This window comes from Leucopleurus acutus (assembly GCF_964270905.1).
Source record: "Leucopleurus acutus genome assembly, chromosome: 2".
Taxonomy (NCBI): domain Eukaryota; kingdom Metazoa; phylum Chordata; class Mammalia; order Artiodactyla; family Delphinidae; genus Leucopleurus; species Leucopleurus acutus.
This window is the reverse complement of record NC_139143.1, coordinates 149,360,010-149,380,638: the sequence shown is the minus strand read 5'-3', so window position 1 is coordinate 149,380,638 and position 20,629 is coordinate 149,360,010. Positions and strand designations below refer to the sequence as shown.

At 39.0% G+C, this 20,629-nt stretch overlaps 1 protein-coding gene across 1 annotated transcript in view; it reads left to right on the top strand.

The window, feature by feature from the left end:
- The window catches only part of SCP2 (sterol carrier protein 2), a 168,084-nt gene that overhangs the window by 32,966 nt on the left and 114,489 nt on the right, over positions 1-20,629 (top strand). Inside the window, exon 6 of the mRNA XM_082863512.1 lies at positions 3,738-3,864. Within this exon, the coding sequence (XP_082719638.1) occupies positions 3,738-3,864 (127 nt within the window). The remainder of the gene's footprint in view (positions 1-3,737; positions 3,865-20,629) is intronic.

The following is a 20,629-nucleotide window of genomic DNA, read 5'->3' as shown; positions in this document are numbered from 1 at the left end:
TTCAGTGACATCATGCTAGTAGATTCAAATTGGCCATGGTGGGAGTATTTACAACACAAAAATAGACAAATGCTATCAATAAGACCACCCTCACCCCCCATGAGACTATTAAACATTTATTAGGACACCACTGATATAAATCTACCATCTTTCTACTCATTTTCTTTTTGTTCAATATCTTTATTCCTTTTTTCCTCTTTGTCTTCTTTTCTGTTCATTGAGAATGTTTTATAATTTTATTTTGTCTGTTTTATGAACATATTAACTATGCCTCAGGTGTTTTGCTTTTAGTGGTTGCTTTAGGGTTTACATTCATCTTTAACTTATTCACAAACCACCTTTAAGTAATGTTACGACTGTTCACTATAGTATTACATGAACCTTACAAAGTATTTTTTTGTTTACCTCTTCCTAGAGGCACATTTTACTTCTATACATGTTATAAGCCCTATATCAGCTATTGATTTTGCTTTAAATATATAGTCAATTATTTTTAAAAGAATTCTTAAAGTAGGAAAAAAACATATATTTCTCCACATATTTATAATTTTCAGTGATCTTTATTCCTTTATTATTGATTCCAATTTTCCTCTAGGATTATATTCCTTCTGCCTGAAGATTCTCCTTTAACATTTCACATAGTGCTGGTCTGCTGGTGATGAATTTTATCAGTTTTGTATGTTCTAATAATTCTTTATTTACCTTATTTTTTTTACCTTTCTTTTAAAGATGTATTTGCTGAGTACAGAATTCTAGTTTAGCTTCACTTTTTTTTTTTTGGCTTTCATTGTTTTCAATTTAAAGTCTGCTGTCATTCTTATTTTTTTGTTCCTATATACTTAATGTGTATTTTTCTTTGGTTAGTTTTAAGATTTTTCTTTATCACTGTTTTTTTTTTTTTTGGGGGGGGGTTCGTGGGCCTCTCCTGTTGCGGAGCACAGGCTCCTGACGCGCAGGCTCAGCGGCCATGGCTTACGGGCCTAGCTGCCCCACGGCATGTGGGATCTTCCCGGACCGGGGCACGAACCCATGTCCCCTGCATCGGCAGTCGGAATCTCAACCACTGCGCCACCAGGGAAGCCCTATCACTGTTTCTTGTTTGTTTGTTTCGTGGTATGCGGGCCTCTCACTGTTGTGGCCTCTCCTGTTGTGGAGCACAGGCTCTGGACGCGGAGGCCCAGCGGCCATGGCTCGCGGGCCCAGCCACTCCACGGCATGTGGGATCCTCCTGGACCAGGGCATGAACCCGTGCCGCCTGCATTGGCAGGCGGACTCTCAACCACTGCGCCACCAGGGAAGCCCTATCTATCACTGGTTTTGAACAATTTTATTATGACGTACCTTGGTGTAGTTTTATCGTGTTTCTTGTGCTTGGGGTTTGTTGAGGTTCTTGGATATATGAGTTATAGTTTTTATCAGGTTTGAAAATTTTTCATCCATTATGCCTTAAAATATTTTTTTTCTGACTTTTGTCTCTCTCCATTTTCTCTGTTTCTGGGACTCCAATTACATATCTACTAAACTTCTTGGTTGTTGTTCCATAATTCACTGATTTTCTTCCTTTTTTTCTAGATTTTTTCCTCTATATTTTAATTTGCTACTTCTCCAAGTTTACCAGTCTATGCTGCATTGTCTAATCTGCTGTTAATTCCACTGAATTTACTTTTCATTTCAGACAATGTATATTTTATCTCTAAAAGTTTCATGTGGGTCATTTTTTTATATCTTCCCTATTTTTCTTTGTCATGTTCATGCTTTCTTCTACCTTCTTGAACAGATGGAGTATATTATAGTAACTGTTTTACTGTTCCCATCTAATTCTATCAGCTATATCATTTCTATTGATTGATTAATCCACTCTTTACAAGTTGTACTTTTCTGTTTCATTGCATGCCTTATAACTTGTGATTGAATGCTAGACATTTTAAATTTTACTTTGTTGGGTGTTGAATTTTTATGTTCTGTTAACTACTTAGGGGTTTGTTCTGGGGTAGGTGTTTTTTAGAAGTGGTTTGATACTTTTGAGACTTGCTTTTAAGCTTCATTAGGTAGAATCAGAACAGCCTTTATTATTCTAAGACTAAACTGACACTGTTACTCAAGCAGTAACCTCAGGATTCCATTGATGCCCCATATGTTAGGAGAATAAGAACTATTCCTGTCCCTGTGGGAACATTGGGAATTATTCTGCCTGCTCCTTTCCAGTGATTCTTTCCCCGGTCTCAGTAGTTTCCTCATATTCATGTGTTGATTAGACTCATTGAAAACTCAAGAGGAACTCTCTTCAGATCTTCAGCGCTCTCTCTCTCTCTCTCTCTCTCTCTCTCTCTCTCTCTCTCTCTCTCTCTCTCTCTCTCTCTCTCTCTCTCGTCTCTCCATTACTCTTCTCTGTGAGTTCTTTCAGAGATCACTATACTAAGCTTTATGTTGTCCATTGTCTGAAAACAGTTGCTTTGTATATTTTGTCCAGGTTTTTAGTTGCTTAAGACAGAAGGGTAAATCTGGTTTCTATAGTGCATCATGACTAGAAGCAGAAGTTGTATTTCATTGTTTTCATTCACATTCCTTTTTAACTTAGGTATGAACATTTTCTGTATTTTTTTAAATGTTCTTTTTTAGATTTCTTCTGACAGAAAAAAATTTACATCTATGGAAATCCAAACACATAATTATATATACTTATTTTTAAGATTTCTGTGTTCACAGATTCCACAGATCCCATTTATCAGCTCATTTTGTCTTACTCCTTTGGATTGTCAAGTTGCTTATCATATCTAGCTAAATAATTTTCCTCTTGTAAGCCTATTTTTTCTTAATCTTAGTTTTTTCATAGCATTCCCTTTAGAACCCCTTTGTGCACCAAAAAAATCTTGATTTATTTCATTTAACAATTATTTATGGAATGTTTACTATGTAACAGGCCGTATGCTAGGCATTGGATACACATACAGAGGTATGTGAAGCAGAGTTCCTGCCCTCAGTGTGTTCATAGTCTAGTAGGTAAACTGGTAAGAAACAGTTAGCTTTCCCTTTGTAGAATGTTTGCAGTAGGAACTGTGTTTTTCTATTCTAGAACCATGGAAACAGAGGTGATTGCACTCTGAGTATCACTTTATCCTAACCCTAATTCACACTTTTTCTCAAATACCCAAGCCTGCTCCTGCCTTTGGGTCTTTATTCTTGCTGTTCCTTCTGCCGTGAATGCTCCTCTCCCAAAGGTGTCCAAATGACTTGCTCCTAATCCTTCACATCCCTGCTCAAATGTCATTTTGTCAATGTGACCTCCCTTGACTATTTTCTATAAAGTAGCACTTCCCACTTTCAATCTTTATCCCTATACTTGAATTTATTCATTATAGCATTACTATTTACATTTTAATTAATTTTCATCCCCATTACTTTCTGTCCCCTCCTCCCTCAAATGTAAATGCCAGATGAGCAGGGACTTTATCTGTTTTGTTCACTGTTTTATCCCCAGCACCTTGAGTAGTTATTTGCACCTATGGATTCTTTATACATGTTTCTTGAAAGAATTCATACCTCTTTGGTCACTTGATTAGTTTTCCTTCCCATGTTTCCCTGCAAAGCGTTTTCTGACTGATTGTATTCACATTGTCCATTTTTGGCTTACTCTACACTTCAAATAAGTAAATGTCTTAGTAACGCTGTAATAGTTGAAAGAGACACCTATCATCATGTCAAGTACTTATTCAATTTTGTTTTTTCCCCTCTCTTAGTTTTCAAACAGGACCAATCCAATTGATAAGCATCTCGAAGTCCTGATCAACAAGTACGGATTGTCAGCCCACCCAGTTGCGTCTCAGATGTTTGGGTTTGCTGGAAAAGAGCACATGGAAAAATATGGTATGTTAAAAAACTTCAAGTCTTATTGGTAGTTATATACATGTGTGAGAAACAATAGGTATTTCTTAAGAAACTGTGGGGGATGCCAAGATGTATAAAATATGAAATGGTTTTTCAATTAAGTTGAAGAAATAGTCTGTATAGAATTCAGTTTTCTAAAAGTATTTATACATAGGACATCATATGAGAAGTACCTAGAATGCTCCAAAACAAGACACTGAAATAGGAAAAATAACATAAATCTTGTCTCCTTTAATCATAGACTATAAGTGGAGGCTCATTAGTTCTGAATATGGTAATGAGACTTAAAGCTAGCTCTTGGTAATAGATTTATGTAGCCAAATTTTATTCTCAGTATTTGAATCCATCAGGAGTCCATCATCATCTGTCAATCCATAGTGTTTTATGAGATTTAAATTTCACAGTTGATTTTTATTTTGTAGGTAAACTAGCTTTTTGACTGATGATCAGTGATCGGCCTGCCTTAGCCAGTTAGATAAAGCATGGGATAGTGCAGATAGAGTTTTTGATTTTGTTTTTGTTTTTATTGTATGACCCTGAACCAGTGCCTTGTTGTGTACTGTGAGATAAGAAAGAAAATAGTTGTGCTTGAAAGTTCAGCATTCCTATTCTTTGCAGGAAATATATCCCAGGTTTGATAGTCAAGATCAAGTAATCAGAAAGGAAAGAAATCTTCAAGGAAGAATGGTAGGATGGTATAGAGGAGCACTGCCAGTTTGGGGCCATGGAAATTTTCTTTCTTGTAGCTATTTCTTACCATTTTAAACTCAGTCCATTCCAATCTGGCTTCCCTCCTTTCTCAAGGCTACCACTGATCACTACGTTGCCATATCAAGTAAATGCTTTTCAATCCTATTTTAATAGACCTCAGCACCATTAGTCCCTTTTGATCACTTCTTTCTTAAAACATTCTCTTCTCTTGGCCTCTGTGACATCGCATTCTTCTGGTTTTTCTTACCTCTTTGGCTATTCCTTGTCTATTTCCTTTTTAATTTTTTTGAATGAGTTTTTAAAAATTTATTTATTTATTTATATTTTTTATTTTTGGCTGTGTTGGGTCTTCGTTGCTTCGCATGGGCTTTCTCTAGTTGTGGCGAACGGGGGCTACTCTTTGTTGTGGTGCAGGGGCTTCTCATTGTGGTGGCTTCTTTAGTTAAGGAGCATGGGCTCTAGGTGCATGGACTTCAGTAGTTGTGGCTCGTGGGCTCTAGAGCGCAGGCTCAGTAGCTGTGGCGCACAGGCTTATTTGCTCCGTGGCATGTGGGATCTTCCCAGACCAGGGCTGGAACCTGTGTCTCCTGCATTGGCAGGTGGATTCTTAACCACTGCACCACCAGGGAAGTCCCTCCATTTCCTTTTGAATTAAATAATTCATTTAAAATATTGAGCTATTATTATATTTCAGGCACTATTCTAGGCACTGGAATATAGCAGTATATCAGTTAGCTATTGCTGTGTAATAAACCACTCCAAAACTCAGCAATTTTAAACAATGATTATTTATTATTATAGCTTACAAGTTTGTAGATTGACTGGGAATCAGATGATCTAAGTCATGCTCAGCTCTTTTTGTCTGGGTTGATCATATGACTGTAGGTTGGTTGGAGGCTCTGTTTTAGTACTGCTTGGCTGGGTCATATGTCGCTCATTTTCCTCTTGGGACCGGAGGGCCAGCTCTGGGATGTCCTTTTCATGGTCACAGCAGAAGCACAAGAGAATAATCTGCAACATGCAAGGCCTTTTGAGACTTGACCAAAGCAAGTCACATGGCAAACTTGGAATCAAGGGATAGGGTAATATACTCTACTTCTTTTGTGGTAGGAAACCATAAAGGATATTCAGGAGGGAAAAAGAATTAGGGACATCAGTGCATTCATTCACAAGCAACAAATAAGCAAATGAAATGTGAGGGTTTTGCTTAAATTGCTAGTCGAGGAGAGACAGTAGCATATGAAAAAAACTACGATAATTTCAAACAATTATTAGTCCTGTGAAGAAAATAAAACAAGGTAAGGCACTTGTGGGGAGAGGGAGGCAAACTTAGGATAGTCAGTGATGCACTCTATACTTGTATATCCAGTTGGCATCTTTGCTAGTGTATGTAACAGATGTCTCAAATTTCACATGTTCAGATGCAAACTCTTCATTCTGTTCCCCCATATCTTAAATTTGCTCCTTCTCTACTTTTCCTCATCTCAGTAAGTGGCATTTCCATCCATTCAGATGTTCAAAGCAAAAACATGAGTCATCTTTGACACTTCTCCCTGCTCTTCCCCTACTCCAGTCCATCACTATGTCCTATCAGTTCTACCTTCAAACTCCAAATTATGTTTTTTTTTCCCCCAGTTTCTTTTACTATCGCAGCTCTTATCCCAGACCATAATTTTTCAAACTTTGATCTGTGACCTGCTAGGAAATTAAAGATTCAAAGTAATGATTGAACCCAGCATTTTTAAAAAATATGACATTTGTTGTTGTTGTGTATTATAACTCAAGTCAGAGAAATGCACACAACATAAATACACAGCTTCATGAATCAAGCTCATAACTGTGACCTAAATTACCTCCCAGGTCAAAAATAGAGTGCTAACACTTAAGAATCCTCTCTGTAGATAATTTTTACCTTAAGAACTTTGTGGGTCTCCTGTGAATCTTGTTGGTCACGCCATCAGTCAACAAGCTACACCTGCAGATCTCTCTGGGCTCAGTGCCTTTCTGCCTTGGGTCCTTTCTGAGACGGCTGAGGAGCAGCATTCTTAAGTTTCCTAGCAACCCTTTGATTGAGAGGATTTGTGAGGCACAGGTTTTTCCTCTTTAGAGGGCTTTTTTTTTCTCTCTGAACAACATTCTGAGGCATCACCTTTGATCTTTCTGAGGTCTTAACAAAAGATTTGTCACAATATGGGCCTCATTTTTGGACCATGTTTTCCTGGCAATGCCCTGGATTTGATCTTTGCTCAAAGACTATTTCTTTTTTTTTTTTAACATCTTTATTGGAGTATAATTGCTTTACAATGTTGTGTTACTTTCTACTTTATAGCAAAGGGAATCAGCTATACATCTACCTATATCCCCATATCCCCTCCCTCTTGTGTCTCCCTCCCACCCTCCCTGTCCCACCCCTCTAGGTGGTCACAAAGCACCAAGCTGATCTCCCTGTGCTATGCAGCTGCTTCCCGCTAGCTCTCTATTTTACGTTTGGTAGTGTATATATGTCCATGCCACTCTCTCACTTTGTCCCAGCTTACCCTTCCCCCTCCCCGAATCCTCAAGTCCATTCTCTAGTAAGTCTGCGTCTTTATTCCCGTCAAAGACTATTTCTTAATTTTAGCATCTTTTACCACTTTGAAAGACTGAGAATTTTCAAAACTATCAAGTCCTGAATCCTTTTTGTTTAATAGTTCTTTCTGCAATATAGCATTATAGAATTTTACTGTAAGCATCCAGAAGAAACCATGTGGCAGTTTCAATATTTTGCTTATTAACTAGTTTCTACATAACTGCAAGTATAGTATTACTGTAATCTCTGCTTCTATTTTAACAGGACTCTCCTCTCCTCCAGTTTTCAGTAAGATTTTGTCCTTTCGCAAACTCTCACCTGCAGCATCCTCAAAGGACTTTGAGGCTACTACTAATGGTTTCTTCAACGCACTTTACGCTTTTGCTAGCAATTGTTCCAAACTTTGGAACTAGAATGGTTCCAAAGCCATTCACGTATCTTATATTTTTGTTCATTGTAACTCCATTTCCACTATATTAGTTTGCTTGGGCTGACATAGCAAATACCATAGACTGGGTGGCTCAAAGAACATAAATTTATTTCTCATTGTTCTAGAGGCTGGGAAGTCTAAAATCAAGATGTACGATAGGTTTTATACTGATACTGGTTTTATACTGATGCACGATAGGTTTTATAGGTTTTTTCTTGGGTTATAGGTGACTGCCATCTCACTGTGTATTCACATGACCTCTTCTTTTATGTGGGTGCAGAGAGAGAGGGAGAGAGAAACATCTTTGTCTTCCACTATTTGTAAGGATTCTTATAAGGACACTAATCCTATCAGGAGGCACTCACCCTCATGACCTCATCTACCATAATTACCTCCCAAAAGACCCATCTCCAAAAACCATCACATTGAGTGTTAGGACTTCAATAAATGAATTTTCTTTTTTTATATAAATTTATTTATCTTTGGTTGCGTTAGGTCTTCGTTGCTGAGTGTGGGCTTTCTCTAGTTGCAGTGAGCGGGGGCTACTCTTCGTTGCAGTGCACGGACTTCTCATTGCTGTGGCTTCTCTTGTTGTGGAGCGCGGGTTCTAGGCACACAGGCTTCAGTAGTTGTGGCTCACGGGCTCTAGAGTGCAGGCTCAGTAGTTGTGGTGCACAGGCTTAGTCGCTCCGCGGCATGTGGGATCTTCCTGGACCAGGGCTCGAACCCGTGTCCCCTGCATTGGCAGGTGGATTCTTAACCACTGCACCACCAGGGAAGTCCAACAAATGAATTTTGAGGGGACACAATTCCGTCCATGGCATTCAGGTACCAAAATATGTATCAGTATTTTCTATTGCTTTCTAACGGTGAGACTGTCCTTTTAAAAATCATTTCTTGTTTTAACTCCTGTTGTCTAGTCTTCCTATGTGTAAGCTCACTGGCCTTTCAGTGTGTTCGGTAAGCCAAACTTATTTCCCTGCGCCCCAGTCTCATATTTTCTTTGGCTACAGTGCTCTTTATTCTTTCAAGGTCAACTCTTTTCATGCTTTAGGTCTTAAAAAATCTTATCTCATATCTCCAACACTTTACAAAAGTATTTCTGCTTGGATGTCTAATAGGCCTTTCAAATTTAACAGGTCTAAAACTGAGGTCCTAATTCTTTCTTGAACTTCCACCTTCCCCATCTGTTCCTCCAGAAGTTTTTCCTATCCAGTAAATGATAACTCCATCTCTTTAGGACCTTTGGCCAAAAAGCTTAGAGCCATTCTTGATTTTTCTTATACTCAACATTCAATATACCAGCAAACCTTTTTTTTTTTTTTTTTTGCAGTTTATCAAGATACTCTTTTATTTTCCTTTTTTATCCCCCAGAAAACTTAGCACTGCACGGAGAACAAATTTAAGCAATGATCTTGCTAGAGATCATTGTGGAGCTCACTTTTTAAAACCCTATAAATTCCCCGTCGGACAGCAGGGATATTATTATTATTTTAATTCTTTTTTTTTTTACATATTTATTAGAGTATAATTGCCCCACAACGGTGTGCCAGTTTCTGCTCTACAGCAAAGCGAATCAGCCACACACACACACACACACACACACACACACACACACACACACACACACACACACACGTTTCCATCTCTCCTCCCTCCCGCGTCTCCCTCCCTACCACCCTCCCTATCCTACCCCTCTAGGTGGTCACAAACCACCTAGCTGATCTCCCTGTGCTATGCGGCTGCTTCCCACTAGCTATCTGTTTTACGTTTGGTAGTGTATATATGTCCATGCCACTCTCTCGCTTTGTCACAGCTTACCCTTCCCCCTCCCCATGTCCTCAAGTCCATTCTCTAGTAGGTCTGTGTCTTTATTCCTGTCTTACCCCTAGGTTCTTCATGACATTTTTTTTTCTTAAATTCCATATATATATGTGTTAGCATACGGTATTTGTCTTTCTCTTTCTGACTTACTTCACTCTGTATGACAGACTGTAGGTCCATCCACCTCACTACAAATAACTCAATCTCGTTTCTTTTTATGGCTGAGTAATATTCCATTGTATATATGTGCCACACCTTCTTTATCCATTCATCCAATGATGGACACTTAGGTTGTTTCCATCTCCTGGTTATTGTAAATAGAGCTGCAATGAACATTGTGGTACATGACTCTTTTTGAATTATGGTTTTCTCAGGGTATATGCCCAGTAGTGGGATTGCTGGGTCATATGGTAGTTCTATTTGTAGTTTTTTAAGGAACCTCCATACTGTTCTCCATAGTGGCTGTACCAATTCACATTCCCACCAGCAGTGCAAGAGTGTTCCCTTTTCTCCACACCCTCTCCAGCATTTATTGTTTCTAGATTTTTTGACGATGGCCATTCTGACTGGTGTGAGATGATATCTCATTGTAGTTTTGATTTACATTTCTCTAATGATTAATGATGTTGAGCATTCTTTCATGTGTTTGTTGGCAATCTGTAGATCTTCTTTGGAGAAATGTCTATTTAGGTCTTCTGCCCATTTTTTGATTGGGTTGTTTGTTTTTTCATTATTGAGCTGCATGAGCTGCTTGTAAATTTTGGAGATTAATCCTTTGTCAGTTGCTTCATTTGCAAATCTTTTCTCCCATTCTGAGGGTTGTCTTTTGGTCTTGTTTATGGTTTCCTTTACTGTGCAAAAGATTTTAAGTTTCATTAGGTCCTATTTGTTTATTTTTGTTTTTATTTCCATTTCTCTGGGAGGTGGGTCAAAAAGGATCTTGCTGTGATTTATGTCATAGAGTGTTCTGCCTATGTTTTCCTCTAAGAGTTTGATAGTTTCTGGCCTTACATTTAGGTCTTTAATCCATTTTGAGCTTATTTTTGTGTATGGTGATAGGGAGTGTTCTAATCTCATACTTTTACATATACCTGTCCAGTTTCCCCAGCACCACTTATTGAAGAGGCTGTCCTTTCTCCACTGTACATTCCTGCCTCCTTTATCAAAGATAAGGTGACCATATGTGGGTGGGTTTATCTCAGGGCTTTCTATCCTGTTCCATTGATCTATATTTCTGTTTTTGTGCCAGTACCATACTGTCTTGATTACTATAGCTTTGTAGTATAGTCTGAAGTCAGGCAGCCTGATTCCTCCAGCTCTGTTTTTCTTTCTCAAGATTGCTTTGGCTCTTCGGGGTCTTTTGTGTTTCCGTACAAATTGTGAAATGTTTTGTTCTAGTTCTGTTAAAAATGCCAGTGGTAGTTTGATAGGGATTGCGTTGAATCTGTAGATTGCTTTGGGTAGTAGAGTCATTTTCACAATGTTGATTCTTCCAATCCAAGAACATGATATATCTCTCCATCTATTTGTATCATCTTTAATTTCTTTCATCAGTGTCTGATCATTTTCTGCATACAGGTCTTTTGTCTCCTTAGGTAGGTTTATTCCTAGATATTTTATTCTTTTTGTTGCAATGGTAAATGAGAGTGTTTTCTTGATTTCACTTTCATGTTTTTCATCGTTAGTGTATAGGAATGCCAGAGATTTCTGTGCATTAATTTTGTATCCTGCTACTTTACCAAATATTAGCTCTAGTAGTTTTCTGGTAGCATCTTTAGGATTCTCTATGTATAGATAGTATCATGTCATCTGCAAACAGTGACAGCTTTATTTCTTTTCCGATTTGGCTTCCTTTTATTTCCTTTTCTTCTCTGATTGCTGTGGCTAAAACTTCCGAAACTATGTTGAATAAGAGTGGTGAGAGTGGGCAACCTTGTCTTGTTCCTGATCTTAGTGGAAATGGTTTCAGTTTTTCACCATTGAGGATGATGTTGGTGGTAGGTTTGTCATATATGGCCTTTATTATGCTGAGGAAAGTTCCCTCTATGCCTACTTTCTGGAGGGTTTTTATCTTAAATGGGTGTTGACTTTTGTCAAAAGCTTTCTCTGCATCTATTGAGATGATCATATGGTTTTTCTCCTTCAATTTGTTAATATGGCGTATCACGTTGATTGATTTGTGTATATTGAAGAATCCTTTCATTCCTGGAATAAACCCCACTTGAACATGGTGTATGATCCTTTTAATGTGCTGTTGGATTCTGTTTGCTAGTATTTTGTTGAGGACTTTTGCATCTATGTTCATCAGTGATAATGGCCTGTAGTTTTCTTTCTTTGTGACATCCTTGTTTGGTTTTGGTATCAGGGTAATCGTGGCCTCGTAGAATGAGTTTGGGAGTGTTCCTCCCTCTGCTATATTTTGGAAGAGTTTGAGAAGGATAGGTGTTAGCTCTTCTCTTAATGTTTGATAGAATTCGCCTGTGAAGCCATCTGGTCCTGGGCTTTTGTTTGTTGGAAGATTTTTAATCATAGTTTCAATTTCAGTGCTTGTGATTGGTCTGTTCATATTTTCTATTTCTTCCTGATTCAGTCTTGGCAGGCTGTGCATTTCTAAGAATTTGTCCATTTCTTCCAGGCTGTCCATTTTATTGGCATAGAGTTGCTTGTAGTAATCTCTCATGATCTTTTGTATTTCTGCAGTGTCAGTTGTTACTTCTCCTTTTTCATTTCTAATTCTATTGATTGAGTCTTCTTCCTTTTTTTCTTGATGAGTCTGGCTAATGGTTTATCAATTTTGTTTATCTTCTCAAAGAGCCAGATTTTAGTTTTATTGATCTTTGCTATCGTTTCCTTCATTTCTTTTTCGTTTATTTCTGATCTGATCTTTATGATTTCCTTCCTTCTGCTAACTTCGGGGTTTTTTTGTTCTTCTTTCTCTAAATGCTTTAGGTGCAAGGTTAGGTTGTTTATTCGAGATGTTTCCTGTTTCTTAAGGTAGGATTGTATTGCTATAAACTTCCCTCTTAGAACTGCTTTTGCTGCATCTCATAGGTTTTGGGTCATCATGTCTCCATTGTCATTTGTTTCTAGGTATTTTTTGATTTCCTCTTTGATTTCTTCAGTGATCACTTCGTTATTAAGTAGTGTATTATTTAGCCTCCATGTGTTTGTATTTTTTACAGATCGTTTCCTGAAATTGATATCTAGTCTCATAGCGTTGTGGTCGGAAAAGATACTTGATACAATTTCAATTTTCTTAAATTTACCAAGGCTTGATTTGTGACCCAAGATATGATCTATCCTGGAGAATGTTCCATGAGCACTTGAGAAAAATGTGTATTCTGTAGTTTTTGGATGGAATGTCCTATAAATATCAATTAAGTCCATCTTGTTTAATGTATCATTTAAAGCTTGCATTTCGTTATTTATTTTCATTTTGGATGATCTGTCCATTGGTGAAAGAGGGGTGTTAAAGTCCCCTACTATGAATATGTTACTGTCAATTTCCCCTTTTATGGCTGTTAGTATTTGCCTTATGTATTGAGGTGCTCCTATGTTGGGTGCATAAATATTTACAATTGTTATATCTTCTTGGATCGGTCCCTTGATCATTATGTAGTGTCCTTCTTTGTCTCTTCTAATAGTCTTTATTTTAAAGTCTATTTTGTCTGATACGAGAATTGCTACTCCAGCTTTCTTTTGGTTTCCATTTGCATGGAATATCTTTTTCCATCCCCTCACTTTCAGTCTGTATGTGTCTCTAGGTCTGAAGTGGGTCTCTTGTAGACAGCATATATATGGGTCTTGTTTTTGTATCCATTCAGCCAGTCTGTGTCTTTCTGTGGGAGCATTTAATCCATTTACATTTAAGGTAATTATCGATATGTATGTTCCTATTCCCATTTTCTTAATTGTTTTGGGTTTGTTATTGTAGGTCTTTTCCTTCTCTTGTGTTTCCTGCCTAGAGAAGGTCCTTTAGCATTTGTTGTAAAGCTGGTTTGGTGGTGCTGAACTCTCTCAGCTTTTGCTTGTCTGTAAAGGTTTTAATTTCTCCATCAAATCTGAATGAGATCCTTGCTGGGTAGAGTAATCTTGGTTGTAGGTTTTTCTCCTTCATCACTTTTAATATGTCCTGCCAGTACCTTCTGGCTTGCAGAGTTTCTGCTGTAAGATCAGCTGTTAACCTTATGGGGATTCCCTTGTGTGTTATTTGTTGTTTTTCCCTTGCTGCTTTTAATATGCTCTCTTTGTATTTAAATTTTGACAGTTTGATTAATATGTGTCTTGGCGTATTTCTCCTTGGATTTATCCTGTATAGGACTCTCTGTGCTTCCTGGACTTGATTAACTATTTCCTTTCCCATATTAGGGAAGTTTTCAAGTATAATCTTTTCAAATATTTTCTCAGTCCCTTTCTTTTTCTCTTCTTCTTCTGGAACCCCTATAATTTGAATGTTGGTGCGTTTAATGTTGTCCCAGAGGTCTCTGAGACTGTCCTAATTTCTTTTCATTCTCTTTTCTTTATTCTGCTCTGCAGTAGTTATTTCCACTATTTTGTCTTCCAGGGCACTTATCGGTTCTTCTGCCTCAGTTATTCTGCTATTGATTCCTTCTAGAGTATTTTTAATTTCATTTATTTTGTTGTTCATCATTGCTTGTTTCATCTTTAGTTCTTCTAGGTCCTTGTTAAATGTTTCTTGCATTTTCTCTATTCTATTTCTAAGATTTTGGGTCATCTTTACTATCACTATTCTGATTTCTTTTTGAGGTAGACTGCCTATTTCCTCTTCATTTGTTATTTCTGGTGGGTTTTTATCTTGCTCCTTCATCTGCTGTGTGTTTCTCTGTCTTCTCATTTTGCTTATCTTACTGTGTTTGGGGTCTCCTTTTTGCAGGCTGCAGGTTCGTAGTTCCTGTTGTTTTTGGTGTCTGTCCCCAGTGGCTAAAGTTGTTTCAGTGGGTTGTGTAGGCTTCCTGGTGGAGGGGACTAGTGCCTGTGTTCTGGTGGATGAGGCTGGATCTTGTCTTTCTGCTGGGCAGGTCCACATCTGGTGGTGTGTTTTGGGGTGTCTGTGGACTTATTATGATTTTAGGCAGCCTCTCTGCTAATGGGTGGGGTTGTGTTCCTGTCTTGCTAGTTGTTTGGCATAGGGTGTGCAGCACTGTAGCTTGCTGGTCGTTGAGTGAAGCCGGGTGCTGGTGTTGAGATGGAGATCTCTGGGAGATTTTCACCGTTTGATATTATGTGGAGCTGGGAGGTCTCTTGTGGACCAGTGTCCTGAAGTTGGCTCTCCCACGTCAGAGGCACAGCACTGACTCCTGGCTGCAGCACCAAGAGCCTTTCATCCACATGGCGCAGAATAAAAGGGAGAAAAAGTTGAAAGAAAGAAAGAAAGAAAGACAAAAGAAAAGAAAGAAAGAAAGAAAGAAAGAAAGAAAAGAAAGAAAGGAGGGAGGAAGGAAGGAAGAAAAGAAAGAAAGAAAGAGGATAAAATAAAATAAAGACAAAATAAAATAAAGTTATTAAAATAAAAAATAATTTTAAGAAAAACATTAAAAACAAGCAAAAGAAACAAAAAAACGGACGGATAGAACCCTAGGACAAATGGTGACAGCAAAGTTATACAGACAGAATCTCACACAGAAGCATACACATACACACTCAGAAAAAGAGAAAAAGGGGAAAAAATAGTAAATCTTGCTCTCAAAGTCCACCTCCTTAATTTGGGATGATTCGTTGTCTATTCATGTATTCCACAGATGCAGGGTACATCAAGTTGATTGTGGAGCTTTAATCCGCTGCTTCTGAGGCTGCTAGGAGAGATTTCCCTTTCTCTTCTTTGTTCGCACAGCTCCCGAGGCTCAGCTTTGGATTGGGCCCCGCCTCTGTGTGTAGGTTGCCCGAGGGCGTCTGTTCTTCGCTCAGACAGGACGGGGTTAAAGGAGCAGGTGCTTCAGGGACTCTGGCTCACTTGGGCAGGGTGGGGGGAGGGGGAGGGAGGGGCACGGATGCAGGGCGAGGCTGCGGTGTCAGAGGCCGGTGTGACGTTGCACCAGCCTGAGGCCCGCCGTGCGTTCTCCCAGGGAAGTTGTCCTTGCATCCTGGGACCCTGGCAGTGGCGGGCTGCACAGGCTCCCCGGAAGGGAGGTGAGGATAGTGACCTGTGCTCGCACACAGGCTTCTTGGTGGCGGCAGCAGCAGCCTTAGCGTCTCATGCCTGTCTCTGTGGTCCGCGCTGTTAGCCGCGGCTAGCGCCCGTCTCTGGAGCTCCTTTAAGCAGCGCTCTTAATCCCCTCTCCTCGCGCACCAGGAAACAAAGAGGGAAGAAGAAGTCTCTTGCCTCTTCGGCAGGTCCAGACTTACCCCCGGACTCCCTCCCGGCTAGCCAGGGTGCACTAACCCCCTGCAGGCTGTGTTCATGCCACCAACCCCAGTCCTCTTCCTGGCTCCAACCGAAGCCCCGAGCCTCAGCTCCCAGGCCCCGCCCGCCCCGGCGGGTGAGCAGCCAAGCCTCTCGAGCTGGTGAGTGCCAGTCGGCACCGCTCCTCTGTGCGGGAATGTCTCCACTTTGCCCTCCGCACCCCTGTGGCTGCGCTCTCCTCCGCGGCGCCGAAGCTCCCCCCCTCCGCCACCCGCAGTCTCCGCCCGCGAAGGGGCTCCTAGTGTGTGGAAAGTTTTCCTCCTTCACAGCTCCCTGCCACTGGTGCAGGTCCTGTCCCTATTCTTTTGTCCCTGTTTATTCTTTTTTCTTTTGCCCTACCCAGGTATGTGGGGAGTTTCTTGCCTTTTGGGAGGTCTGAGGTCTTCTGCCCGCGTTCAGTAGGTGTTCTGTAGGAGTTGTTCCACGTGTAGATGTATTTCTGGTGTATCTGTGGGGAGGAAGGTGATCTCTGCGTCTTACTCTTCCGGCATCTTCCTGATTCCCCCAAGTATGTCTCAGCAAACCTTTTTACTCATTTCTTAAAATATCCAGAAATATGAGAAGGAGAAATGTTTCTCCACATTTCCCCCACTTCTACTATAGTGCAAGCTATCATAATTTCTCACCTGGAGTATAGGAATCTCCTAAATGGTTTTACTGCCTCTGCTTGTGTACCTGTTCAGTCAATTCTTCACTTTATGTCCGGAGCAACGCTTTTAAAATATAAGCTAGATCATTTCACTCCTCTGCTAAGAACTCTACTGTGTTCTTACCACACTCAGATTGAAACCTACAGGTCTTATTATGGCCTACAAGCTTCTATATGATCTGACCCTCCACCCTCATTAGCTCTCTGACCTCATCTTTTACCATTTTTTCTTTCACCACTCTGCTCCAGCCACAGTATCCTTTCGGTTCCTCAAACACAGTAAGCACATTCCTACCTCAAGCAGGGCCTAAGCCTTGCTATTTCCACTTCTGGAATACTTTACCCTAAGATATCATCAGTGCTAGCTTTCCTACTTCCATCAGGTCTTTGCTTAAATGTCATCTTCTGCTTTCTTTCATCACCCTCCTTCCCAGAACTCCCTATCCTCTGTCTCTTACTTTATCTTTTTTTTTTTTTTAATTTTTGGCTGCGTTGGGTCTTCATTGCTGCACGTGGGCTTTCTCTAGTTGCGGTGAGCGGGGTCTACTCTTTGTTGCGGTATACGGGCTTCTCATTGTGGTGGCTTCTCTTGTTGTGGTGCACGGGTTCTAGGCGCGCAGGCTTCAGTAGTTGTGGCTCATGGGCTCTAGAGTGCAGGCTCAGTAGTTGTGGTACACGGGCTTAGTTGCTCCACAGCATGTGGGATCTTCCTGGACCAGGGCTCGAACCCATGTCCCTTGCGTTAGCAGGCGGATTCTTAGCCATTGTGCCACCAAGGAAGCCCTTACTTTATCATTTTATAGAGCACTTATGAAAATATGGCATATATATATTTTCTTATTTATTGACTGTCTCTTCCAACCAGAATCTAAGTCTACAAGGGCCTGATTTTTGTTTATTTTATTCCCTGCTCTTTGACTGTTACCTAGTAGAGTGCCTGGCACAGAGCAGGTCTTCTGTAATTAATTAATCTTCAAAGAAAGACCCTCCTTGATCATTCAATTGAAGTGAATCCCTCCTGTTATTCTTTTTCATAGATAGTTTCCTATTGCTTTCCTTCATAGCACTTAGCACTATTTATATTCATACATTTATTGTGTGTGGTTTTACTTGTTTAATTTTTGTCTTCCTTATTTGTCTTATAAACTCCATGAAAGCAGGAACCATGTCTGTTTTGTTTACCTTCAATATATCCAGCCTAGCACAGTGGTTGACATGTAATCTGGCCAGAAGAAAGTTTTTTCCCCCTTCGCTTCTACAATCCCTAGCATATTTAAATACTCAATAAATATTTGTTGAATGAATGAGTGAATTTCCATACCCATATTATCTCATTCAATTCTCACAACAGTCCATTATGGGAGGTGTTATATTAATAGTTATTAATATTACTTTTAAGTACAATTCTGGCTTCAAGATCTCATATATATATTTATTTATATACTCACTTATTTATTTATTTATTTAATTGTGTTGTGAAAGTATTCAGCAATTTTTATTTTCTTGAGTTTCTTTTTCTTTCAGGAATGGGTATTGAATTTTGTCAAATGCTTTTCCAGCATCTGTGGATTTCATTATGTCCTCCACTTAGATCTAGTAATAGAATATTTTATTAATGGACTCCTGATATTGAATCAACGTTGCATGTCTGGAATGAATGCCACTTGGTTATGATGTATTGATTTTTTTTTAATGTGGAGTTAGGCTCTGTCACTATTTAGTGCTTTCAGATCAACATTCATAAGTGATGTTGGTTTTTAATTTCCTCTTTTTTAATGTCTTTATCAAGTTTAGGTGTTAATTTTATACTTACTTTATAAAACGAAGTAGGAAGCGTTTCTTCATTTTTAATGCTTTGGAACGATTTATGGCGCATTGGGACTACTTGATCTTTGTAGGTTTGATATAATACCCTGTGAAATCATCTGGGCCTGTTTTTTTGGTGTGTATGGTTTGTTAGTTAGTTTGTTTTGGTAGTTGCTTGGTAATTATCTATTTATTTATGTTTAAACATTCCATCTCCAGTGGGGTCAATTTTGGTAGTCTGTATTTCTCTGGGAAATTATTCGTTTCATTTAGAGTTTCAAATCTATTTGTATAGAAGTCTGAAAAGTCGTCTTTTACATAAAATTTCTACTTCAGCGGTATTTCTCTCGTTATTTATTATTTTTGTGTATATATGCTTTCTGCTTTTCTTCGTATTAAATTAGGGTAGCAGTTTGTCTCTTTTGTTAAATTTTTCAGAACAATAGGATTTTGATTGATTATGTCTATTCTTTCTAATTTATTCCATTATTTTCTGCCTTTATCTTCCTTGTGATTTTTATTGGTTTATTTTGTTGTTGTTTTTTGAATTGGGAATTTAATTCAATTTTTATCCTTTTAGTGAATAACAGCTTTATTGAGATAAAATTGACATACCATAAAAATTCATTCTTTTAAAGTGTACAATTCAGTGCTTTTTTGTATATTCACAGAGTTGTGCAATCATCACCACTATCTAATTTCAGAACATTTTCATCATCCCGAAAGGAAACCCCATACCCATTAGCAATCCTTTCCTCTAAGGCACCTGGCAATCACTAATCTAATTTCTGTTTTTATGTGTTTGCTTATTATGAACACTTCATTTAAATGGACCCTACAGTATGTGACCTTTTGTGATTGGCTTCTTTCACTCAGCACAGAAAACATTCACAGTTCATTCATGTAGTAGCATGGATCAGGACTTCATTCTTTTTAATTGATCAGTATGTTCCATTTTAATCATTCTTAGTGCTATGTTCTTGTTACAGCTTTAAACATATCACATTGGTTCTGATATGTAGTGTTTTAGTTTTCAGTATCATTTTTTTCAGAAGCTCTGCAATCATTTGTGTTTCTTATTTTTGTCCAAGAGTTGTTTTATGGAAATAGTTTAAAAATTTCCAGGTAGACTTAATTTTTCCATTTTATTAATAATTACTAGTTTTATTACATTGTGATTTGAGAGTATTCTTTTAAATTTGGAGTGATTCCTAATTATCTGATGTCCTCTAATGTCAGTGCAGTAAAGTCTTATTTCTGTAGTGGATTTTTTGAAAGATGGACTGTGTGTCCTCAGATTTCTTGTTTCTTTTTTGTTTGTTTGTTTTGTCTTGTGGGACCCCAGAAATTTCCCTGTTTACTTCTTTTCTCTTTCACCATCCAATTGCCAAAGGGACCTTCCCCCCCACAATTTTTTTTTCCCCTCTTTTTTTCTCCTAGAAGCTATACCTTTCAAAGATTACCACCTTGAGTCTCCTGTTCTTTTCTAACCGTTCCTTGTTGTCATGTTTTGATCTACAGGAATATTTTTTCAATATTTTCACTCTTGCGGGGTGTCTTTTTCTTCCTGGTGGTAGTTTCAGAGCAATTGTAGGCCTGCCACTAGCTCCTCTCTTCTCTCCTCTGCAGTATTTTTCAGACTGCCCTTCTTCCCTAGGAGGCTTACTGTGGGAGCGTGAATGATTGCTGGCAGGGATTTGGTCACTTTTTCCCTTTCCCTTTTTTTTTTCTCTTACAGATAATTTGAAGTTTTGTGTTTTCTTTTGTCTAGTTATGCTGAGGGTATGGTTTTGTGCAGTTTTATTTGTTTTTCTTTTTATTCTGTATTTTTTTTTCTTTTTTTTTTTTTTTTTTGCGGTACGCGGGCCTCTCACTGTTGTGGCCTCTCCCGTTGCGGAGCACAGCCTCCGGACACGCAGGCTCGGCGGCCATGGCCCACGGGCCCAGCCGCTCCGCGGCATGTGGTATCCTCCCAGACCGGGGCATGAACCCATGTCCCCTGCATCGGCAGGCGGACTCTCAACCACTGCGCCACCAGGGAAGACCTATTCTGTATTTTTTTTAGAGGATATGGAGAGAGATTTAGGCAGTTTTCATTGCCCTCAGCTAGCTGGAAATCTGTGTTTGGTGTGTTTTCAACCTTTTCTCAAGTTTTATATTACTCAGAGTAGTTGGACAGTTTTTTCTAGTCTAAAGTCTGAAGTGTAAATGTGTAGTATTTTAGTTGAAATGTTATTCTTCATCCAAAAGATTTCTAATGAATTGTAGAATTTCATAGAATTTTAAGTTGTTTGAAATTGCTGTTTGTGAATGTGCTCTAGAAATGAATATGTA